The sequence below is a fragment of the Topomyia yanbarensis genome, chromosome 2 (genome assembly GCF_030247195.1).
Source record: "Topomyia yanbarensis strain Yona2022 chromosome 2, ASM3024719v1, whole genome shotgun sequence".
Lineage (NCBI taxonomy): Eukaryota > Metazoa > Arthropoda > Insecta > Diptera > Culicidae > Topomyia > Topomyia yanbarensis.
Genome location: NC_080671.1, coordinates 312368593 through 312395147, shown reverse-complemented (window position 1 = coordinate 312395147; position 26555 = coordinate 312368593). Strand labels below are relative to the sequence as shown.

Below are 26555 nucleotides of genomic sequence, written 5' to 3'. Positions count from 1 at the left end.
GAAAACCCGGAATGTACAGGGAGGGTTGTTTCTTTTGTTTTGGCTATTGAATGTCGTTGCTGTTGTTTGCTGATTGTCGCGAACGGGAATAACCTGCTATCTGTCTTTGCTAACTGGATGGTGAAAGTAGTGCTTCAACGCCTTCTATCGTTTTTAGAGTATAGTTTTGCGTTTTTCGGTGTTCATGTCGTTGTTCATAGTGCGTGACCAAATTTAATGCTGGGAACGTACGGCGATAGAGCATTGTATGGGAAGTCGAAAAGCTGTGTTGCTGTTATCCTGTCCGCCGGGTTTCGGTGAGATGGGTAGGTTGACATTCTTAGTATATGAATTATTGTTCTAGTTGGGTTGTTGTTTTGTGTTCGGCGGATTGACAACAACGTGCCGTTAGACCGTGCCGTGTATGACGTATGAGCGGTTTATCAGGAATCAGTAGCGACTGGCTCAAATAGCACTTTCCCTTATGTTGATCGGAGATTTGTGCCTTGCAATGAATTGTCTTTTCGTCATTTCTCTGATGGGCAGGATTGAAGATGTGGTAAGGTTAGCGATAAGGAAAATAACGACACAAAGAACATAGACAATATGGAAGTATTCTTCATTTCCTAGGGAATAAAAACACTTCTCGATGAGCGGATATATCAACACCTCCGAGGAGATATTGAGATAACAAAACAACAACATCCCCGAAGAGATACTGTCATTCAAATTTGACCGATTTAGATTTATGAGCTTTCGCCGTGACTTTTTGGAAGTTAAAGTTAAGTTTGTAACCCTTTTTCGCCAGAAATTCCAGAGAATGGTCGTCAATACTGAAATAATCCTGCTGTATTTTCTCTGTAAGCGACTTGGTTTTTAGCACTTCCACGCAAACTGCCCACGAACCAGAATTATGGAACTCTAGCCTCATCAAAAAATCAGTACATTTCAAATATTCCTTGGGATTCCACGGACTGTAAAGGAATACCTTTTTCTAGTGAAGGCTGTATAGTTCGACAATAAAACGGATGTCCCCTGCCTTCTCACTGATCTCCTCCAATTTCTATTTCAACCAGTTACAGCTTTGTTCGTTATCCGGAGAGAACCAAACAATACCAAACTCACTGAAACTGGGGATGAATGAGTTATCATAACCTTGACCTGTGTTTTTGTTATCATAGCCTTGACCTCAGGAAAGGTGATATTTTCGTCGATCCTATGTTTTATGATATGTTCCTCCTCGATGAACTGAGATCACTTTCTGCTACAAATCGAGCGTCCTTTTATGCAGTTGATGCAAAGGCTTGGGTTGACATTGAGGTTTTCTTTGGATGTCTCGTGTTGTTAACAGCAGTACAAGTAAGCGATGGATTTGGGGCAGAATCGATAATCGTTCCCAAAACGACCGCATTTGAAGCAAACTATCAACAGTGAGTAGTATGGTATATGTGTTGGTACAAAGTAGGCCGCTTATTGTTCCGAATGAAAGTAGCTAAAGAAAAGAATAGAATGACCAGTTGTTTTGAAAATACGACGAACATTTTTGACCTCCTGAGTCTTTGATTCTTTTAAAAGATGAACATGTTCTACGTAGCCTTGTAACGTCTTTAGAATTGGGCAAAGGATAACATCCACCTTTTGGCCACCTGAGAGCGGATTCAGCTCCAGCAGGACCATGAAAGTTATCTTCAATCGGCTTCTCAGTATGTATCTTGACCCTGCACTCACCAAGTTTCTTGGGTCGGTTCCTAGCGCTAACTGTAGGGGAGAGTGGGTACGCTTGATCCCACTTTTGTTTTTTACTCATAACTTTTCAATGAAAAAAAAATTTCAATCGTAAAATTTGCCATCTTGTAGTCAGTTCGAATTGTAAGAGCTATGAATATTGTGTAAATCGGAAAACTATGTCCTGCCAGTAATATGAACAATCTTGATAATCATGCTAAAACGAAGTTTTTGTAAAAATGTGTGGTAACTTGATCCCCCGCCTACTAGGGCTAAAGAAACAAAGCCCACTAAGACCTATAGATACGAAAGTTCAGCTAACCACCTATCCTGACAAATTAAATAATAAGACTACCTTAAGCTTTAACCACAGTAGAAAGTCGAGACAAGTATTTGCGGTAGATCAATGCTGTTTAACTGGCTTTTTCAACCTTCAATAACTTATACAATCATTTGTTCACGGAAAAAACATTTTAGATCAATTAATAGTGCCAGGTACGTTATGAAAATGATGTTTTTCTAATTCTATACATTTCGGAAGTGTTCGAGAGAACTAATGATAGGAATCAAGACTACTCATTGTTACAGGGATCAAAGGTACCTGTTGTATGACGTGAACAAATTTTAATTTTTTTGCATGTGTAGTGAAACTTTTTATTCGAAAAACGTGTTTTTCAAGGCAACTGCCCTTAGAAAGTAATCATACTTGAAAATATTCATAAATAATTAGTTCGACGATCTCATACCACCGTTCAAAAAATTTATGAAAAGATCTTCGAGATGGATTTATACACATATTTTCTAAAATATTATACAACTTTTCCAAACCAAATGTAATACATCAGATTTGTTTTTTAAACATCATAAACGACCAAATACTTCATTTTCTTTTTATATTGTGATAACTTTATGCGTATAGATTCGGAGATATGACCAGGGAATCAAATATCCCCAAGGATCAAGATCACTCTCCCCTACCGAAAGTGTCAGCTAGGAGATGTTATTCTTTGTTTCCTAATTTGTTCATGGTTCTCAATGACGCTTGCTGATCAATGACGTTTCCAGAACTCATGTGCCTGTAAATTGGTCGACTATGGGGGTTTCCTCGCTCCAGCGAAGGAAGAATGATGAGACATATTGCTTGAAAGTACTGGTTTCGCTATAGCAACCAACATTTAGATCGATTATTGGTGAGATACACTCTTCCCAGTTAGGCACTCCACTTCGTATTATCTGTTTGGGATTTGCAGTCCGAATACTAACCCTAGAACGTTGCACTTGTATTTTCCATCCTAGAACGTTGCACTGGTGTACAAATGTACCACACGCGTTTGATCGCCAATTTCGCAGGTGAAAATGCAAACAAAAGAAAAGTATAATACACCATTTTCTTCGTTTTATAATTGCGAAAACAGCTGTGTAAGTAAAAGTATGGAATTTATTGAATCAATGATACATAAATTGGTTTGAACAAAATAAAAAATGAAAAATCGCTGTTTTTCCACAAAAATTACTATAATTTTGCAAATTTTCAATCGATTTGAAAAAGTAAAATGATTCTAAAAGTTGAAAGAATGATCTTGATACGATATAAAATGGAACTTCGATATTTTTGAAAAACTGCAATTATTTTGAAGAGGAAAGTTTTAAAATCGGGTTTTGGAAAATACCACGAAATGGGGTGGAAATTGAAATGAAAAAAATATTTCTGACCAGTAATACATTGGTAACACGCAATGTTACTGTTACAGCTGTTATTGTGCGCAAATTATACTTGCGAGCCATTGCTTTGAAAAACTATAAAAAATTAACTATAAAACAATAAAACAGCAGCAAAAATGAGAACGATTTTTTATCGCTTCAAAATTAAATTAAATTAGTTAAATAAACGATTAAACACGATTATATAATACTAATTGTTACTACCGTAGTAAAACAATCAGTATTTAAACTGGTATTGTCACGAATCACATTTCCACTGACAGCACGAAACCTGACGAAACACTAACGGCAACCGTACACTGGGGTACAACTGTACCCCACGCCAACGTTGACACCTGCTTCCACGAAGGCTATAAGCAAACTGGCTACACCATCTTTTCCTACTCTTACTAGGAACTCTAAATTGAATTATGGTTAGGATCCCAGGTCGGTAAATGCCGAATTCTCGTTTTTACAAGTCCCGAACAAGGCGTGGGGTAAATTTGTACCCCAGTGCAACGTTCTAGGGCTAAAAAGGCTCCAGTGTTTCTTCACAGAAGAATCTGCGTTGCACCTGTGCACTGAATTCGCAGGGCAGATGCTGTGATTTTTGGGGTAGCGTTGCATACATTGTCTGCAGGCGCACTGCATTGCCCGTTGACTCCAACAATAACGTTTGAAGTTCACCACGACCAGTAATTGGTCCTTTTGCCCGATTTGTATCTTCCTTTTTGGGGGTTTGATATAGCACACACGTTCAACTCGCCGTTGAACGAGACGCAAGTATTTCACCAGATTTGAATTTACCTGGTGGTTCAGGTCAATGGATACGTAAACAGTTAACCTATTTCAAAATATGCGCTTCTGACACCTGCCACAACTATCACTGCACGATTTTTTCACGAAAAAGCCGTAGTAGACCAGTGTATGTGACCAGTGCCAAGAAGCCAGATCCGAATTACTTGTATTTCACACATACTTACCAAGTAACGGAACATTCGAAAAAGTATAATCTAGAGAAGTGAAGAATCGCGGCAAGAAATTCCAGATGACGGAGGTAGAGCTGATAATATCTGGGTAGCTGAGGTTGAGCGAGAAAAAAATCTGGGTTTTTAATGTGATTGTGTAGATTTTTTTTACATCTCCCACTTTTCATCTTCAAAACCGTTTAAACGTATCTGATAGAGTGGCAAGAAAAAACCTCCAACGGCCCACCCCTGAGTATATTCCTAGTCCCATCAGGAGTGATCCAAATCGGACAAGTCTAGCTACAGGACCAAATTTGAAATTTGTATGAGATTTTTCGAAAATTCATATGGAGAAACCACGCTAGCTCCCAATATCACCGCTAATTGACAGACCATAGAGATTGATTAAGTAAATGTAAATAACACATTAATACGATACTAATTCTAAAAGAAACAGGCAAATCCAGGGTGCAATCATTCGCTTCTAAAATTTTCACGGTCGTTTGGAACCAGAGAAAAAAATTCTAAAATTCCAATAAATTCTGAGGGCATTCGGAACTGTCGACGGTGGATTGTTAGTTCAAGGTGATTTTAGTAGTATTTTGTTAGTACGCTTGAAAACCCTACAAACTTTGTACCCATTTGAATAGTTTTTCAACCTCCCGGACCACAGTTCCAAAAAAGAGTTTTAGAGTGTTTGTAAAGTTTTTCTTTATATGCGAAAGGCAGAGGGTGGTCTCAAAGTTTCCAAAATCAATATCAATAATAATATGTACAAAAGTTTTTCGATTCCTTTACAATCATGTACAGATGACTTTCAAATACATCAATTTGTATCCATTATCCGTTGGCAAGTTACAGCAAAAAAAAAAACGGCGACAAGGAAATCAATCTGTCGAAGGCGTGATTTATGAGCCGCCGCCGTACCGTTCATATTTGACTTCCAACAACGTCTACCGTCGGGTATGATTTATAGTTAGTCGTCATGCACAAATAAGTGTTTTATGTATTATGTGGACGTACATATGTTTACGTAAGTAGAGACGTGCGCTTGTACCTTTTCCACGCACGTGTGCCAGATTTGCGTGCAATTTTCAGCGTCAGAATGGAAACTCAGCAAGCGTGAAGGTACTAGCTACTTCGTTTGCAATCAGCTGAATGTGTTCCATAACAGCAGATGATCGATGAGGTGTCAGGTGTTATTTATTTTTCACACCACTCAAATCTAGCGTGTTGCTAGAATTAAGGATCGAATTTCAGTAAAATCCTGGCACTTGAAATAAGTTTAGGTACCTGCTCACATATTTCACATTTGCATGAATCGATTCAAATTCATTCTAAAAAATCTCTTATAGTGTACTAGTTCAGAATTTGAATCATTCAGGCGTTTTGCTTGACACGGCACGTGACATTTGCTTGAAGGCGCTTATTTTCTAGAACCTGTCTATTTTGTTTCACATTTGGTGAAACTTCTAATTATTTCGAGGCAAATTAGAGATGCAGCTCGATATACAAAGAGATTTTTTTTAATAATGTAATTTAATTTAGGGGTGTCCCCTAGAGTGCCCAGAAAAATAATTAATTTTTGAAAACTCAATCGGCCCACCTTTGAGTCGATTCCTAGTCCCACCAGGAGTACTTGCTCCAAATTTGAAGCAAATCGGACAAATCTAGCTACCGGACCAACGTGCCTGAAGTTTGTATGGGAATTTTCGACAATTTACATGGAGAAAACCCACTAACTCGTATTTTCGCCGCTAGGTGGCACTATATGCATCGTATTACCACTGTAAGTGAAAATAAGAAAGATAATTTAATTGCCTACAACTTTGTTGAAGACTGCTAGTGAATCCGGCTTTGACAAAAGAAGGTATTAAACTTTTAACGAAGTGATGTCTGAGTCAGTTTTACATGGGGCCTAGCAGCGTATGGTTGTGGATCGGTACCCGATTACCACCAACTAAACATTTTTGTGAGATAATGGTTAGATTTAGCTGAATAGTATGTTTACAAGAATTGTAGAACATAATACGAGTTATGTTTTGGTTAGAATGTTTAGTTCCACCTGTAACCGCATAGAGGGTGCCAATACCAACTTTTCATAGAAGTGAGATAGAATATCGAGATGTTCGGAAGAATTATTTAAAAATACTTGCTCTATGACTGTGTGGAGGACACCTAATCTCTATCTATTTCCCTTGAAAAGTTAGTGTTGGCTCATCCATGCTGTAAAATGTGTAACTAAAATTTTCTAACCAAAACATGACTCGTATTGCATACTATAAATCTTCTGAACATGCATGCACTGCTAGGCCCCAGACAAAACTGACTCAGATATCACTTCATGAAAAGTTTAGTAACTTCTTTTACCAAAGCCGGATTCTCTAGCAGTCTTCAACAAAGTTGTAGACAATTAAATTATCTTTCTTATTTTCACTTACAGTGATATTACGATGTATACAGTGCCACCTAGCGGCGAAAATGTGAGTTAGTGGGTTTTCTCCATGTAAATTGTCGAAAAATCCTATACAAACTTCAGGCACGTTGGTCCGGTAGCTAGACTTGTCCCATTTGCTTTAAATTTGGACCTGGTGGGACTAGGAATTGACTCATGTATAGGCCGTTAGGGGTTATTTTTTCCTGTCACAGTGCCCCCCTTATCTTTTCCAATGGAAACTTATATTGCATTTAAACTAGAAGAAACACATTCAAAATATCTTTTGAAAGAGATGGACAGATGGGAGTACCGGTTTTACTGTTACCGAAAACAGGTAAAACCGTCCAAATATCCAATGCCGAAATACCGGTTTTTTAGGCATTAAAACCGGTATTTTTGGTATTCGTGTTGGAAAGAAATAGTTAAAACTTAAGGCTTTCGAAAGACTTTAAAACCTTTTCACTTACTTACCTTACCGTTCAGGCCTGTTGTCTCTTGCTGTATGCAGAAGCCGTCTCCACTCCACTCGATCCATTGCTGCTTGTCGCCAGCCTCGCAGTCTTCGAACGATCCGCAGGTCGTCCTCTATCTGGACAATCCACCGTGCTCGCTGTGCACCCCGTCTTCTTGTTCCTGTAGAGTCGCCCTCAAGAACCATCTTCACCGGCTCGTCGTCCGACAGTTTTATGACGTGTCCAGCCCACCGCAAACGTTCTATTTTTGCGGTATGCGCGATTGATGGTTCTTCCAGCAGCTGATGCAACTCATGGTTCATTCGCCTGCGCCACGTTCCGTCTGCCATCTGCACGCTACCACCTTTCGTTCGAAAACTCCAAGGGCGCGTTGGTCCCCCACGAGCATAGTTCAGGTCTCGTGGTCGCAGAGGACCACCGGTCTAATTAGCGTCTTTTTGGTAATCAACCTCACGCGGCGGCGAATTTTGTTCGACCGGAGCGTTCTCTGGAGTCCAAAGTAGGCACGATTTCTCGCCAAGATCCGTCTCTGAATTTTTCTGCTGGTATCATTGTCGGCGGTTACCAGTGAGCTCAAATATAAGAATTCATCGACCATCTCGATTTCGTCACCGTCAATCCGAACTTGGGGTGGGAGGTTCACATTGTCGTCTTTAGAACCTCTTCCTCCCATGTATTTTGTCTTCGAAACGTTAATGGCAAGTCCAATCCTACTGACTTCAGCTTTCAGTCTGATGTACGTTTCCGACATCGCCTCAAAGTTCTGTGACATTATATCAATGTCGTCTGCCAAGCCAAGAAGCTGGACGGACTTCATGATGATCGTGCCACTCGTGTCTATCCTTATTACACCTTCTAACACAATGTTAAACAGCAGGCACGATAGAGCATCACTTTGCCGTAACCCTCTTCGAGATTCAAAGGGACTCGAGAGTGTCCCTGATACTCGAACAACGCACATCACCCGATCCATTCTCGCTTTCACTAATCGTGTTAGCTTATCCGAAAAACCGTACTCGTGCATTATCTATAGCTGATCTCGATCGATTGTGTCATATGCCGATTTGATATCGATGAACAAATGATGTGTGGGCACGTTGTATTCGCGGCACTTCTGCAGAACCTGCCGAATCGCGAATATTTGGTCCGTGGTCGCGCGGGAACCCACGAATCCCGCTTGGTAGTGCCCCACGAACTCCCTTGCAAATGGTGACAATCGGCGGCAAAGAGTTTCGGAGAGGACCTTGTAGGCGGCGCTAAGTAGTGTGATCGCGCGGTAGTTGCAGCAATCCAACTTTTCACCCTTTTTGTAGATTGGACAAACGACACCCCTCATCCACTCCTCCGGAAGAATCTCCTCTTCCCAAATTTTGACGATCACCCAGTGCAGCGCTAGCCAGTTTTTCACCACCATATTTTAATAGCTCGCTGGGTAGTTGATCTACACCGGCAGCTTTGTTGTTTTTCAGCCGACCGATCTCCTCCTTGACTTCTTGGAGATCAGGGGCCGGCTGCCTATCGCCTTCTGCGCGTGCTCCAAGATCCGTTGCCATACCGCCTTCGTCCTCTGCTGCTTCACCGTTGAGGTGCTCGTCATAGTACTGTTTCCACCTCGTACTCGTTCGTAAGAAGGTTGTCGTCTAAGTCCCTGCACATATCGGCTTGCGGAACTGTTCAGCTTCTCGTAGAACTTCCGTGCGTCGATTACGCGGTACAGTTGTTCCATCGCTTTTCACTTGGTTATGTTCTAATATAAGATTACATTTACAGTATGTTCGCCTGTTTTGGGACACTGTATAAGTGAAACATAAATTGGCCCCAAACTAAGGTGAAAATGACTGCATTGTAAAGGGCGAACACAAAATTATTGCGACACCGAACATGTCATGCCAATTTTTTTATAATGTTCAAAATCAAACTAAAATTTTATGGTAGTTTTATACATATATTTATTTCAAAAATCAAAAGAAAAGTTAATCGATGGAGCCTTGAGTGTAAAATTGAACGCATTTTCGCTTGATGCCCTCCATCAAAGTCTTTACAGTGTCATCCGGTACCAGTGTCTCAGTTTTTTCCATTTTCTCAACATGTCCTTCTCGTCACGTCTTCCGAAGTTCCCGCTTCATCATTGCCCAGTACTGCTCCACCGGGCGCAGCTCCGGACATTTTGGCGGATTCATGTCCTTTGGAACAAAATGAACAGAATTGGCTACATACCACTCTAGGACACTATTAGAATAGTGGCATGATGCCAAATCTGGCCAAAATAGCGGAGCTTCGTCGTGCTGCTGCAAGAATGGCAAAAGGCGCTTCTCGAGGCACTCAGATTTGTAGATCTCGCCATTTACTGTGCCCTTTGTCACGAAAGGCTCGCTCCTCAGTCCGCAAGAGCAGATGGACTGCCAAATGAGATATTTGGAGGCGAACTTCGACATTTGCTTCTTCTTAAATTTGTCGTCCACATAGAACTTGCTCTTGCCGGTGAAAAACTCCAACCCCGGAATTTGCTTGAAATCGGCTTTTATATACGTTTCGTCGTCCATCACACAGCAGCCATATTTTGTCAGCATCTTCTCGTAGAGCTTCCGTGCCCGAGTTTTAGCCGTCGATTGTTGCCGCTCATCGCGGTTTGGGAAGTTCTGTACCTTGTATGTATGTAGTCCAGCTCTCTTCTTTGCATTCTGGACGTAGCTCTGCGACATGCCGATCTTTTTAGCCAAATCACGGCTTGAGACGTTGGGATTTGCTTTAATCATTCGCTTCACCTTTCCCTCCGTCTTTTTGTTCTCCGGTCCCAGTTTTCTTCCAGCTCCTTTGCCGTGGTCCAACGTCAACCGCTCCTGGAACCGCTTCAACACTCTGGAGACGAATGTTCAACATTTTTCCCAATCGCCGGTGTGACAAGTCAGGAAATTTCAGGTGTTTGGAAAGAATTTGTTCTCTCGTCTCGCGTTGGTTCACCTCCATTTTCGTTGAATCGAAAGCACGACTTCGAGTTTGACAGCATGTAAGCAATACACATCAATGAGAAAGTGTGCAAAATTTGGTTGATTTTTACCCAATGGTAAAAAAGTTATGCCCTGTTGAATGTGTCGCAATAATTTCGTGTTCGCCCTTTAAATACCCCTTGTTATTCTTATTTTCTTTCTGGTTACCGATTTTATCGATATTTTATTTATTTTCCAATAGACCATTGCACGAAACTGTAAAACCTCACTTTCCTGACAGTTCAGATAGCTTGTTTACATGGACTTTGAATTCGAACCAAGTTTTTTGTACTGGGTGGAATCAAAAATTTTCTAATATCATGTAAACAAGCTGTCATTTTTTCGAGAATTTTTACTCATATGACGTAATCTTGCAATGTCCCATTAGAAATGTGCGCCGCCGCGCCACGCCGCCGATTTCAGGTAAAAATTCACTATCGGGGTTCTTTCCAATATCGATGGAACAACACTATCAGAGGCAGAAAAAGACATGGTGGGTCACTAGGCTGAAGGCCGTTAAGCCGATAGTTATTCGGCTAAGGATATTGGGCCGAATGATCATTAGGCCAAATGGCCAGTAAGCCAAATAGTCACCAGGCCGAAGGACACAAGGTCTAATGAACCAAAAAGTGAACTATGCTATATTACTCCCTAAAAATTGGTTTAAAACCGTCTTTATGCATGAAATTTCGTCCTTTTCTAAATTATGAATGATATCATTTGCAAAGTGATAAGGTTAGAAAAGACAGTATCGTATGCGAATAGCCGATTCCTGTATCGTCGACGAAAATGATAAAACAAGATGCAATAAACTTGATCAAGAGCGTCGAAGACCTTATCCAAATCTAATTTTACAGCATTAGCTTGATGTGTGAACGAGGAAACGACATATGGAAAAAAAGGGCAAAAAGGGACGTGAATGAAAGCTCCAAACTCCAATATCCAGTCTGATATTTTACAAAATTATAACCAAATAGATTAATACATATACACATGTTTCCTGTTAAATGAATCGAACAAAAAAGCCTATCTCCCCAAAGTAATATAACACATAAAACATTGGCTACAACTGACAGATTTATTCACTCTTACTTACAGGCTGCCTCACCTCGATGGGAACCTCAGATATCGGTGCTGTGCGAAGCCGGACAGACATATCACCCGCAATATCTCTCCGAGGAGGGCAGATGGGCGACAGATCTGAGCATCAAAGTCCCCGGTTCGGCATGCCTACGGGATAAAATGGACCTGCTGGATTACTGTAAAAAGGTAAGCCCCGCATCACCTCTGTCGTACAGTCTAACTTATCACACAGCACAGCAGTATCTCGCCAATTTTGGTAGTTCGTAATCATATGGTTCCATGTCCGTCTCATCGCCGCTTGTATCGGGGGAGTTCAGTTCACTGTTCGGCAAGCTGTGCTTCCATTCCTCTTCAACCGTTTCATCCATTAGGTCAAACTGCAACCGCAATACTTTAGCTTGTATATTTTCAAAATTTCCATAAACACTAACGTTGGCCGGATTGCCGCTCAACTCCAGTGTGTCGATGAAACGGACCCCTTCGAGTGTCACCTCCGAGAGGGCTGATATTGAATTGTTTGCCAAAGAACAAAACTTTAAGCGTCTCATCTGAAAAAGCTCGACCGGAAACTCGATGAAACTGTTTCCTTTCAAGTTGAGATGGGACAAGTTTCGAAGCCACTCAAATGATTCAGGCATCGCGCTGATATGATTTCCCTCCAATGAAAGCCACTTCAGCCGTCGAAGCATACCGAAGGATTCCGGTAGAGCGGCCAGCTGGTTGTTCCGAGCGCCAAAAGTTTTCAACTTCCGCAACGAGCCGAACGTTGAGGGCAGCTGGCTCAGCATCATGTCATTACACCAGAGAGTGGTTACATTTTTCAATTTCCCTATCGCTTCCGGCAGGCACTCTATCGGATTGTCACTTAGGTTGAGAAATTCGACATACTTGAGTTCACACAGTTCTTCCGGGAATAGTGCAAGTTGGTTGTTGTTGAGCGCTAGGTAGCGTAGAAATTTTAACGAGTGTAGCACGATGATCGATTCGAAGCGTAGAAAATTGCCCTCCAGAGACAGCTTGGAAAGAAATGCAAATGCCAAAGTCAACTCAGCTGGGAGCTCTTTCAGTTTTAGCCGGGATAGGTCAAGCTTTCTTCCTTCCTGCTGAATACATTGTTCTGTCAGATAGCTTGCATACTGAGAAAAAATTTGGTTCTTTATAAGATTAAGAAATTTAGTTGCCATTGCTTGTGGCAATCTGTAGCCTAAATAAGCGAAAGCTAACGGAATACTAGATTGAGCTGATTGATGAATTGATGTAGAGTAACCAATTGAATAAGAAATAAATGTTAATCACCATACAACAAAATATCTAGTTATATTTAATAATGTAGTGTAAAGTGAATTAAATCCAAATTAATAATAGCAATAATGTGAAACAAAATAATTTATTATTCGGCTAAAACCTTGCTTGTTGTGATAGAGCCTTGGGTACCAAGCTATTGAAAGGCATTTAATTCTAGCCAATAAACACAATACAGCAATTTTCCTTTCTCCGTGTCACTCTTTTTTGTTCGAATATCCATTCGGCAAACATCATCATTAATTAGCATTTACAAGTCCATCCATCATTTTCCGGCTTATCAACATCATTATATGTACCTACTGAATTCACCCCTCAATTCAAACGAGTCGAGGTATTTCGCAAATTGGTCGAGTGCTCTTAATCAAAGGCCTCCGTTCCGTTAAAAAACTGGGTTCAGTTCTGCTATTTTCGAAATGATATATCTTTATGTTTTATCAGGGTGGCTTATGTTTGGGCTTGATTATTTTTCGGTTGTTGTTGTTCTACTAATAACAGGGGTTTTAAATTTATCGACTCTATTTAGCATTTGGCTGAAACAAATACATTAGATTTATCACAAAGCTATCCGCCTTTTCCTTCATGACCTTTCCCAAAATTCACAATAATACTTGCAGGCATTGTTATTCTCAGTCACTCACGTGAGAAGGGGATTATTTAATGTCCATCTTTTGAGGGTAAAAGCATGCGTCACACAATACTCTGTCTCTACGAATACAGCGATATTATTTTTTACAATCCAATCCACTCAACCAACCTCATCCTTTATCTTCCATTCGATACTTGGATGATGAAAATCGGGATTGCATTTTCCAACTTCAACATGCTAATATTTCAGAAGTGACCAACAAGGTGTTCAACTTGTTTTGTTCATTTTACACCTTTTTTAACCAATTAAAAGACAACTAATTAAATTTGGTAGCAAAATTAATTTCGAATTTTTGTTAGTAACAAGCAAAATAAACTTTTCTAATTGAGTTGTGGTACCGGTAATACAGGTAACGAAAATCCGGGAATCCCGACGCCCATCTACACGACGTCGTGTCCTGTCTAGCGCGCGTCACGTTTCTATAGAATATATCTAACCTAGAGTTAAAACTTGACGAGAATTAAAATATAAGTAAGTAAACACAGTGGTTTCATTGGACTTAAAAAGGTCTTCAACAGTGCTAGCTGGGTTACAATTGCATCGCTCACCACAAAACCAAGATGGTTTTGATAAGCAACCGACAGGCAGTGCAGCAGGTGAGAATTTCGGTCGAAGAGTGTATCATCAACTCAAAGCGAAGCTAGACAACTGGGAGGAATTTTTTAAATTTTGCCAAATTTTTCCAGATATTCTGAATTCTACGTTACTAACTAGAGGGAATGCCATTATGCCAGATTTAGCTGGCACAGCTGGATTTTTTTAAGCTTCTAGCAAAAAGACAAACTTTTCATTCTACCAAATTTTCAAATTATAGAGTTTGTTACACACAAATTCTGGAAATCTGGGTCATCAGGAATCAGGAATCAGAATATATTGGCTCAAATGGCACGTTCTCCGTATGTAGTCGGAGATTTGTGCCTTGCCGTGTGTTTTCATCATTTCCTGAGAGGAAGGAAAGGACAAGGAGGTGCGGGGAAGTAGAATTGTAAGGGTGGGAAAAATAACAGCACCAAACAAAAATAAACAACAGGTAAGTTAAACTCACAAGTAGTTCAACTTGCCTCCGAATGAGCCTAAAGCTCTTTACCACATTGGATAAGAAACTTTAGTATGTCTCTGAGTTTCAGTCGTCCAAACATGGTTTCGTCTATATAAGGACGGCTGAAGACACGAAATCGCAATTGCGCTACCGCTGGACAGTTGCATATCAGATGATATGAGGTTCCGTAGTCGGATTCACAAAGATCACATGAAAAAGACTCAGCGCGCTGAATAGTTGCCATGTGATAATTGAGTTTGCAGTGGCCGATTAAAGCCCTGGTCAGCATGCCGCAGTGGAGCTTCGAAAAATGTAAGAGATTTTTCGAAACCACTGGGCATGGTTGTTCTAGAAACGCCTTTGTTTGGCGACACGTTTGTAGATTTCTCCAATAATTGCGGTGCTCGGACGAAGCCCACACAGATAAAAATATTTTGTAATTTTAAGTTTATTTTCATGCACATATTTGGAGCATGAATATAAATGTAAAATTCCAAGTTCCACCACAAATACACACGACTTGTCGTGCTTTCTTCAACGAATTTTATTATAATTTTACACGTGGATTGAAAATTACAGTTTCTTTAAACGGAAAACCAATGCACTTCAATGTATTTTTACTCGAATATTGTTGTAAAATGAATGACATGTAATATTACACGAATGAAAGTTTAAAATTGTATGCTGTTAGATGCTCGAATTGATTTTAACGTAATTTTCAATCAAATTTTGGATTCAATCGTTGTATGTTTACATTCGTATTGATTTAAATGTCGTTTAAATTTCTTTATTTTTTGGTGTGCAGGACCGTATTTTTCCCTTATCCAACTTGTCGAAATTGGCAGCGCGGGCTCAGGACCAACGAAGTCAATCGCTGAACCTGCCCTGGCCAATTCGTCAGCCCATTCATTTCCAGAAATACCGCAATGTCCGGGCACCCAGACAAGGTAGATAGTGTTGACAATGCTTAGTTCTTCGATTTGGGTTCGGCACACGATCACTAGCTTGGACCGGGATTTGTCTGAGCTAAGGGCCTTGATTGCAGCCTGACTATCGGAGCAGAAGTTTATAACTCGCAAAGATTTCTGCTTGGAATACAGTACAGTATCTACCTAGTGAGTGAGATTGTTCCAATCTCATTTCACGACAGTAGACACCAGCACCAGCACGTCCCTCCATTAGAGAACCGTCAATGTAACAGACCACTTGCGTTTGTTGTTGTCTTTCCATAAAGCCAGAAAACCACTCCTCTCGGGAGGGAATCTTCACATGGAATGTCCTGTAAGGAAAACTACATGTGAGTGTAATATCGCTGGGAGCAAGAACATCTTCACCACATGTAACCATTTGTGACCACAATCGTGTATGACTGGTAGCAAGATCAACATGATTACTGTTCCAAATCCCAGTAACCTGCAGTCTGTATGCACATGATAGTGCTTCTTGTTTGAGGTGTATGTGTAATGGTTTGATATTTAGAAGTGCCTCAAGAGCAGCAGTCGGGGTCGTGGTGATAGCACCAGTCAACGCCATGAGCGCCATTCTTTGCAGATGGTTTAGCTTTGACTGGACTGTCACCACCTCTCCCCTCTGCCACCACACAAGGCATCCGTATGACAGTATTGGACGTACAATTGTCGTGTAACGCTTCCATTTCCATTTGTTATGAACGCTTTCTTGACTCTGAACTCAATGTGTGCAGACCAATTCAGTTTGGAATCCAATATGACTCCAACGTATTTGACTTGATCTGCACACAGTAGCTCAGAATTAAAGAACTGCAAGGGACGAACCCCGGTTGTTATCCGCGTCTTCGTGAAAAGAACCATTGAAGTTTTGCTTGGGTTAACTGATAGTTTAACTTGTCGACACCACTGTTCGACAGATCTTAATGCCTGTTGCATTAAGTCAAAGATTGTTCCGATGAAAAATCCAGTAATTAGTATTTGGTAATCGTCAGCAAACCCGTAGGTCGGAAATCCAAGCTCATTGAGTTTCTTCAACAAGCCGTCAGCTACCAAGTTCCATAACAAAGGTGACAGAACGCCGCCATGAGGACAACCGCAAATACTCAACTTCCGTATCTCAGCCTCAGACGAGCAAAGTATGCGATTACTAAGCATTGCGTTTATCCTACCCGAGATACATGCAGGTATCCCATGACCGCGCGTCGCTTCCAGAATAGACTGGAAGGACACATTGTCAAAAGCACCCTCAATATCTAGGAATACAACCAAGCTAGATTGCTTGAGCGAGAAAGCTTTCTCAATGTTGTAAACAACATCGTGCAGTGGATATTCAACTAAACTAACGATGTGATGATCGATTATCCATTCCAAACCTTTCAGAAGTAAAGAACTTAAGCTGATAGGCCTAAAACTCTTGGCTTCTTCATAGCTTGAGCGCCCCCCCTTTGGGAATAAATCTAACAGTTATTTCTCGCCATGCTTTCGGGATATACCCAGTAGCAAGACTGGAAAGTAATGTTGATGGAACATGGACAACTTTTTTATGGATCGTTTTTCAATTCTTTACGGATTATTTCAAATATTTTATATGCAAAAGTATATTTTCCCTTTAAGAATATCAAATCCCTTTTGCAGTAGCACGGCAAGTATTCCATATTTTCCGGGTGATTTGTATGGAGCAAAGCTGTCAACTGCCCACATGACCGATTCAGTGGAAGCCAATGTGCGTGCTAACGCCCACGAATCCGAATCACCAGAATAAGATCTGTGAACATTGTTCAACTCCGGATCGATACAACAAGGAAAGTGTGAGTCGAAGAGACAATTAAGAACATCTTTTTCGTCCGTCACATAAACACCATCTCTGGTTTTTAAGGAGATCATCTGAAAATCATTCGATTTGGAGAGAATTTTATTTAACCTGCTAGCCTCGTTCAGACTAGAGACATTAGTGCATAGGCTTTGCCAGCCAGCCCGTTCTGCAGATCTAAGACATTTCTTATATGCACTACGAGCTGACCTGAAAGCCCTGGAGTCATCGCGCTGACGCCGGTTCCAAGCTCTTCTCACAACTTCCTTCATTCTTTCAAGCTCAGCTCTCCACCAAGGGGTTCCCCTAGTCGATTTAACAGTACGAAGTAGACAAGCTTCTTCGTAGGATGCTAATATGAATGAGTTTGTCGTATCCACGACGTCATCTAAATCATCTAGTTGACTAATTGTTGAAAAATATCCATGAAATTTTGTCGCCAAGTTTTCCAAAAAGAGGTCCTAGTTTGTAGATTTAGGATTACGATATGTCACCACATTGAAGGTGACATCAAAATGATCGAAAAATATATATTTATGATCGGATAGAGACGGTTCAGTTTCATTTGGAACCTGCCAATTTCCCAGCTCATGCAAAATTCTATCAGAGCAAAGTGTTATTTCTAACACCTCCTCCCTCCCAGACCTCGCAAAAGTTGGTCGGTTTCCCACATTCAGAATGTGGAGATTTGTACTACTTATGTACTCCATCAGTCTCAGATTGATGTCTGAGCTGCCCCAAATGATGTGATGAGCATTCGCATCACTGCCGATAATGATCGGAAGCCCATTTCTGCTACAATATGATACAATGCTTTTGAAATCATCAGAAGGAGATGACTCATTATGCTGTAGGTATGCTGAACAATATATATATATATATATATATATATATATATATATATATATATATATATATATATATATATATATATATATATATATATATATATATATATATATATATATATATATATATATATATATATATATATATATATATTGTCTAAGTTTCCGACAGTCAGTGTAACTGTGACAACACAGATATCGCGAGTTGTGAGCTCCGATATGAGACACGCGTCAATAGCCTTATTTGCAAGAATGCAAGCACGAAGCATTTCACGTGGGTTAGTCATGCCTGTCTTGTTGTGAGCAATGAAGGCAGTGTTAAGTAACTTTCCAAAATAGAAGTTTCCTTTATGGAAATACGGTTCTTGAATCAATGCTATGGAAGCTTTACCTTCCTGCATGAGTCGAGATAAATTCATAATTGCTGTACGTTTATGTTGGAGATTGATCTGTGCTATTCTAACAATTGTTGCTTAGAGAACTGTACATTTCATCTGCAACACAAATTGCACAACAACTAGAGGACACCAAGCGAGTTGGGATGTTAACGCATTTAGCGAGCCATATCAGGTTTAAATGGGACATGATCATTTGATTCCCACGACTTGCGAAGAAAATAATGGTCCACTGTATCAGAGATTCGCATAACACAGTAAGGGCAAAACCCAAAATGCTCCGTGCGCGACTGGCATATTTTAGACCCTCCAGTCATTAAGTCCTCGGCACGGAACTACACCTTGACTTAGGGTCTCCTACTTTCAGTCGCCTTCTACGACATGGGAGCAGGACTCCAGTGGCTCAATTTAGGGCCGGATACCACACGGCCTCTGGGCAGGTTCATCTGTACACATCGAAATTTGATAATCGAAACTCAACAAAACTTCACCGAACTACCATCAGCCGAGAGTCTCAGCAAACTCCCAGCCAACAAAAATTCGGCAAAATTAAATGGATCATCGGTGAAAAAAATTCGGTGTGTAGAGTGAACGTTCCGCTGCGTAATGCAGCATACTGGGGAGTTCGCCCAACTCTTCCCAGGCTCCGTTCGCCATTGAGAATGTTTTAAACCCCCTCAACAATTTTACCCATAGCACGGGTCGCATGACACTATGGAATTGGGGTTCCCTGTTTGGTAGATTTTTACCACTGAAACAGGTAGTCCGTAGTGTAATTCTTAGCCGGTTGAAACAACCACTACCGACACTACACGGCTTATCTAGGCTGTTCGGTGAAAGAAGCTGACATTGAAGAACAGCTTCCATATTTAGATGGGCGAACAGCCGCAGAAGGAAGGAAGGATAACGGTAGGAGAGGGATTGAGAGGGATTTGGGCTAAGCGCTTATTTAAAGGCGGCGCTGGCTCGCCTTGTCAGGGCTGCTTTAGGGCATGTGGTATTTGGGCCTAGAACGCATAGGGCCCACTATCTCGTCCTACCACACCTGGCACAGCTGGTATTTTTTTAAACTTCTAGCAAAAAGACAAACCTTTCATTCTACCAAATTTGCAAATTATAGAGTTTGTTACGCACAAATTCTGGAAATCTGGATCATAGTTTCCTGAACAAAAATCGATTAATGTTTTATGAAGACCAAAATGTATACCAAATTTCGATGAGTTTGAGGTCGTTGTGAAGTGACGGATTTTGCTAAACATTTTTATTTGAACTGCCAGATTTCCTTTAGAAAATAGTGGCAACCCTGATGCCGAGTAGCACCGAACGCGACAAACCATCAGTGAACCAAAAGAACTCAGGTTGGAGGTTAGAGGAGTAGGACTCAGAGTTATCTTTTCTGTTCAGAGTTACTCACTCTGGCACAGGATGGACGAATTCACTCGAAATTGGACTGCTATGGTCTAACTACTGAACGTGAGCTGGGTCGGCGTAGAAGCTTTACCACCAAGTAACAAAAACATACAACTGGACCCCATTGTCGACCATTGAAGCAAACCCATGCTGTTATCCCGAGCAAATACTCATGGGTTCAAACACCACATAGCCCCTTGAAAAGACCTTAAATATGGTCCGTGACAAAATTCACAACCATCAAAGCACCATAAAATGGTCTCATAAACCCATAAATACACCAACATATGGTATTTTATATGGGATCTACCGGACCATGGTGATGGTGTTTTCATGGTTTGAACCCATTTCAAACACCCATGTCAAACCCCATTACCATGGGGGTATTATGGGTTTTTCGTTTGCTCGGGATGACAGCTTGCTAGATTTGGACATAACGTAATTGAGCCATCATGGGACTACTCATGCTGATTTTCTTGCCACAGGAACAGTTCCCTTGCCAAACCATTTGTTTCGAAAACAAAAATTTATTCTGCTAGAAACCGTGAGCAGTAGCCTTGTAAAATTCGATCCCCTGCATCAATTTAAAATTGGTTTTCGCATAAGTTCCATCATCGATTACGACACATCTATCGAATTTCGTGAGCACCTGGCCGTACAGCTAACGGGTCCGGGCTCTGATCGGTTTCTGTTGGTGTAGCCTTTGTAGACATTTGTAGCCTTCTTGAAGGCAGTCCAATGTTCAGTTTTTTCGCCGTAGTGGCGTACATTTTTAACGAATAAACCAAAAATCAATTCTCCTAAGTGACTTCCTTGTGTGACATTTATAGGCATTTCAACTAAGATTGAGCCTGAGGTATCAACCCTTCAAAGGCTGCATTAAGATATTGGATTTCAATCAACTATGGTTAACGAGTGAGTAAAGGCGCTTCTCAGCAGACTGACCTTTATTGAATGTGGTTGAATCACCACTTGTACTTGTGGACTTGTGCTGGTTGGTCTCTGATTGGTTTTACGGAAATATGCTTTTCGAAGAATTCGCCTGAATCAGTAAAATGTAAAGGATGCCAATTTAAAGGTTGACTTCGGCTGGATAGACGTCAACTGACTGACAGGGCTGAAAAAATGGTATACAGATCTTTGCAACAACTCAGGAGTCGCACAAGAAACCAATATGGGTACATTACTGCATACGCTAGTCTTCAAGAATAAAGAATTTATATGTGGTGTTGGTTCAAAAAAATGTCCCATGACTTCAAACAGAATTTCAATTTGTGGTAAGGTTTTATCCAAGACTTTATCAAAAAGCATTCTAACTCAACTGGAGTGCTAACCGGCACATTAGGATCGATTCCAACAAGATCCAAATTACGGCATACTGGTGGTAGAACACGGATACGAATAAAAATTTCATCGAAATTGATCCACGAACCGATAGCCACGCCATTCCACTACCCTAGTAAGGATGGGTGAGACTTCCCCGAAAAGGCGACTGGGTTAATGGGGTGATTGTACTAGCTACCTCCCGTCCCCATCACGTCTAAACTTTGATAGTTATCCAAGTACGTTCGTTACCGGGCACCTTAGCTGGTGGTAGTAGGCTCAGTTGAACTTTCCAGACTAGCACCGATCCGGTTTTGAACGCGGTACCTCATGAAAAACCGCGTCAACCCATGCATGCGACCTCGCTGCTGGCAAAGGTAATCATGTGATCATATAGATGTGACTACATGCTACGGGCGTAGATAAAACAATTCTAGCAGAGTATGGTGAGTCCGTTCGTCAAAGGTTGGACTACCTAGATCGCCGACCTATCAAAAGGACCAAGTTCAAAAGGGTTTCAGGTGCCCACACCGAACATAAGATGACTAGCAGTATGGGTTGCCTAAAACGACGAAGCTGAGGCAAAAAATCGAAGAACTCTGCGAATTCGGGAAAAGCAAGGGCAATGTGCACGGTCATATCAAGGATCTAGTGATTAGTATCAAATCCGCCCTACAGCAGCAGAATGCGATTAGATGACGTTACTAGAGAGAGTTGAAAACGCCGAAAAGACACTGAAGACCACGGAAATAGTGGAAGCAGAAGCCTATGAGACGCCAAAGGGTAACCGGTATTCTCGTTCTGTGGAAATAGTAAGGGAAACACCACTAGAGAAGGAGGAACGGAAGAAGCCCAAGAAGGTCGGTGAAAGACAGCGAAACAGCCGACAAATGCAGAGTGAATGGCGTACTCAGAAAGGCGAGATGCTATTCGAGCTGAAGAAGGATCCATTGATCAAGAGCTCGGCCTATCGGGAACTCGTGGCAGAAGCGAACGTGACAACTTTAGTTCAGGGAGCAGCGATTGAGTGCAGAAATCTGGACGAGATCACAAAAGAAGACGAAGTGAGGAGCGCGCTAATAAAGTAATGTAACCTGGAGAAAGAGAAGATGTCAATCAGGTTGAGGAAGGCGTACAGTAGCACACAGACTTATCGCCTACCGCAGCCAACCAGCTTATGTCGACCGGTAAGATCAAAGTCGGATGGTCGGTGTGCTCGTTATGATTGATCCCTGGAGCCACTAAACAAACGGAGAAGTGTTTCAGGTTCCAAGGTTTTGGCCATCAGACAAGAAACTATAGAGGCCCGGGCAGATCTAATCTGTGCAGAACATGTGGGGAGAAGGGCTTGTTCTGTACAAATAAAAGGACGGAGTGGCTTCTTATGCCCAGAATACAAAAAAGCGAAGGCAGGCCAATGATGATCAAGAAAACATAACTTAATCTCAATCATGGCGATATTGCACTGAAACTGTTGTGGCAGTCAACAACAGCAACGAAATATGACGTCGCAATTATTGCAGAGCCGTATCTTGTTCCTCCCAATAACAGTAACTGGGTGGGTGCAGGGATGACGGAAATCCAAATGATGGGCGGTTTTTCTGTACAAGAAGTGGTGGATAGCATACACGAAGGCTTTGTGATCGACGAAATAAACGGCGTATTCGTATGTATCTATTATGTTCCCCACGGTGGACACCAGAGCAGATCAATCGGATGCAAGACGCACTAACTTACTCGTTAGTCAGACGAACGCCGGTTGTTTTAGGAGCAGACTTTAACGCTTGCGCCGTGGAGTGGGGCAGCAGGCTGACCAAGGCAAGAGATTACAGTCTGGATGTGATGTACGGGCTAGCACATTCCGAAAAGACGGCCAGGAATCCATCATCGACATAACATTCTGCAGCACGTCGCTGATGGATAATATGAACTGGCGAGTTAGTGAGCAGTACACACATAGCGACCACCACGCGATCCATTACACCATTGGTCGGTGGACAGGGCCGGCGAAATACGTGGGTAGTATGGGTAGTACTACCCACTCGAAAATTACCGAGGGGGGAATTAACCACTCGAAAGTTTGGAACAAACCACAACCTGAAATTAACCACGTAGTGACTCACGCACAAAATGCATGCGTCTGAAATTCTCGATGCACAAGAATTTCATATCAAACTTGCAGTTTTTTGACAAACAGAAAATCACTGTCCGGACATCATGAACCGGATCACCAAGAGGCCTCCTTGGATCCACCGGGAACTCTTGGGAACAGATTTCCAGGTAGCTTAGCTTGTCAACCAAAAGAGAAGAGATAACTAAATTCTATCGGGGGTTTAAAAATATGTGTATGAGAGACATACAGGATCGGATATCTGGCGCTAGAACACTAGGCGCACGACCAAACAACATGTTTAATGTTACGATAACCGTCACCACAAGTGCAGAGACCGTTCTCCCCGACCCCAATACTCCAAAGATGCGCATTCAACTACCATGATTGGCCATGACTCGACCTTCATTCATCATTTTAGCCAAGGTTTGCTGATACCTTTCGGATTCCAAAACTTTTATTGCCCACGAAATTTGATAAAATTTCAGGCGTCCTCTGACAAGATATACTGAAAAATACGTTGAAGCAGCGCAATCTTTCATAAATATCTCCTTCTAATGCCTAAGTGTCCGCCTTCTCATTATCCGGAATGAAACAATGTGAAAGAACTCACACTAATATTTGTATCTGGTAATCTGGTACGATTTTTCGTTTCGTCTGAATCAAGTCAGTCAAAACGTTGTGCCGCTTCCACAGGAGGAATTTCTTGTTTTGATTCGATTGTGTCGGATATAGTGGATGCGTAACTCTTTGAATCAATGGGCACACTAAATGTAGCGATGATGAGTACAATGATAAATCTAACGCGCTAGACCGAGCTGGTGGAGTTGGCGTTCATTTCATTTCCATATTGAAATTGTCGCGAGTATCATACATTAAGATAGATCGGTTATCATCGGGAAGGCAAGCCCCATGGCATACCGTGGAAGTTGAAGTCACCTAGAACCAGCTGAAGTGCGATGAGTACGGAAACAATATAAATAAGTCTTTGCCTTTGATTCGGATTTGATAAGCGACAAATTCAATCTCTGGTACCGAACAAAAGTTAATCCTATTGAAATAATAGCACATTTTGATCCCTAAAACGCTCCTACATAGTGTTTTTGCGGCTCTAACGAATAATGTTAAAATTGTGAAAAAGTTTCTATAATAATACAATACATAATACATTGTGTAAAAACTTGGGAAAACAATAGGAGTGACGCGCTCATTTCGGTTTTGCAACAGCACCCATCAAGGGACACGACGTTTACGAGGAATCTCAGGAGAGGAAAAGATTTTCCTGTTTTGAAAATTTATAGGCACATTACAAGTTGTTCCCTCAACGGGATTGTCAGAATCTCGCTCTTTAGTGAGCGTAGAAATTAGTCGTGGCCGCTGGTGTAGCCCTCTTTAGCATTTCTTATCGGAGTGGACCTCAAATGAATGTTTCAATGTTTCCCCGTCTAATTTATATGTGGGATATGTCAACAGTTCATGCGGAGTCTCTCTACAGAAGGAACATTTTTCACGATTCTCTCCGCATTTTCCGCTCCGTGCCTTGTTTCTAAGATGGGTATCTATATAACCCTATTGTTTGCAACGTCGGTAGTTCATTCACAAAAAGGCGAACATCAAGCGGAAGTGTAAAAGAAAGGGCTTCGAGGAGGACCTTTTGTGGAAGCACTTCGTGCTGATAGCCTCATTCTAATTTCGAATGCCGATGAGCTGTCGGAAACATTAGCGAGGGCGTGTGACGTATCATTCCGAGGAAAAGGAGCCGAGAAACTGCCGGCATCCGGCGTAACGAAATTACCCTTTCGTGTTGCCCAGAAGATGCGTTCAGAGACCAACATCTGGGGTTGTCAGAAAAAGTTACGAGGTGATATTCCGGGATGCTAGGGCCGCTTTTTAATGCAAAACAAAATGCTTAGTAAGTCTACCTGCTAAAAACAGCTGTACTCAAAAGTAGACGCTAATCACTGGGACAACGCTCACATTGCCGTGACGACCAAGATCAGGGATCCAACGACGCCAGCTGAAATGAGCGCTGATATACTGAATACTATCGTGGAGTCTTTTCCCGAAGCACGACCGGATGGTATCGCTAACGTGGCACTAAAGACCGCTATCCTGGCGTTTCCGGATATATTCTGGATCGATCCACAAAAATACCTGGGCGAAGTCTGCTTCCCGCATAGATGAAAGATCCAGAAGCTGGTGTTACTGCCAAAATTACGGAAGCCACCAGGAGATCCAGCATCGTACCGGCCTATTTGTTTGCTAGATACACTTGGTAAACTTCTGGAATGGGTCATTCTCAGCAGGCTGGCGAACTACGCTGAAAGTGAGAACTGGCTATCACAGAGGCAGTTAGGATTCCGGAAAAGGATCTCAACGTTGCATGCCATCCGCACAGCCAACGAGGGCACATAGAAAGCATCGAAGCAAAGGAGAAAGGGTAGTCGCTACTGCGCCGTGGCAATGATCGACGTGAAGAACGCGTTCAACAGTGCCAGCTAGGTAGCTATCACCCTGGTACTGCAGAGAATGCGAGTTCCGGACGATTTGTACAAGGTTCTGAGAAGTTTTTTTTCAGAACGGAGTACTAGTCTACGAGACGAGCATGGGACAGCAATCGATTGCGCTTACGGAGGGAGTACCTCAGGGCTGCATACTCGGCCCAATTCTCTGGAACATAATGCAAAACTGAGTGTTAACAGTCGGCCTAGAGGAAGTGAAGATGTTGACGGCAGAGACAAAAGGTATCGTGGGAGCCTGGATGGCTGATGTCAAGTTGCAGCTGGCTCACAACAAGACGCAGGTAAAAAATCCAGCGCATCGCGATCAACGTCGGCGGTCACTCAAATCCATCAATGCGTGCGCTGAAGCACCTGGGTGTGATGGTCGACAATCGGTTAAACTACAATGGCCATATCTACTATGTATGTGAGAAGTTTGCGAGGACAACTAACGTATTGGCAAGGATCATGCCGAACATCGGATTAGCAACACACTGCAAGAGACGTCTACTAGCGAATGCCTCATCCTCGATGCTGAGGTATGGCGTACCGGCCTGGGCTGCTGCGCTGAACTCAAAGCGGAGCGGGACGAAGTTGACAAGCACGTTTCACCTAATGACTGTTCGTGTCGCCAGTGCATACAGAATGATATCGTCGGAGGTGGTATGCGTGATTGCCGGGATGATTTCCAACTGCATCACTTTGGCAGCGGAGAAATGCACGTAATGCAAGGAGACTGGTCCGGGCGGACTCGTTGGCTAAGCGACAGCAAGAGTGAGATAACGAGGAGAAAAGAATTTGAACCCACCAACTCATCCCAAATGTGTCAGTGTGGGTGCTTAGGAAG

General features: G+C 41.9%; 2 protein-coding genes across 10 annotated transcripts in view; one reads left to right on the top strand and one right to left on the bottom strand.

Annotated features, from left to right (window-relative positions):
• Positions 1-26555, top strand: part of LOC131683573 (amyloid-beta-like protein) — a 268575-nt gene that overhangs the window by 52975 nt on the left and 189045 nt on the right. For all 9 annotated transcript variants that reach the window (XM_058965655.1, XM_058965656.1, XM_058965660.1 and 6 more), the window contains one exon: positions 11369-11539. In XM_058965655.1, the coding sequence (XP_058821638.1) occupies positions 11369-11539 (171 nt within the window). The remainder of the gene's footprint in view (positions 1-11368; positions 11540-26555) is intronic.
• On the bottom strand, positions 11551-12537 carry LOC131683574 (leucine-rich repeat-containing protein 57). Its single transcript, XM_058965663.1, has one exon. It carries the CDS (start codon positions 12535-12537, stop codon positions 11578-11580), a length of 960 nt encoding a protein of 319 aa, XP_058821646.1. The 3' UTR covers positions 11551-11577.

Coding starts and splice junctions, on each gene's coding strand:
- LOC131683574 (XM_058965663.1), bottom strand. CDS start 12,537: ATGGCAACTAAATTTCTTAATCTTATAAAGAACCAAATTTTTTCTCAG.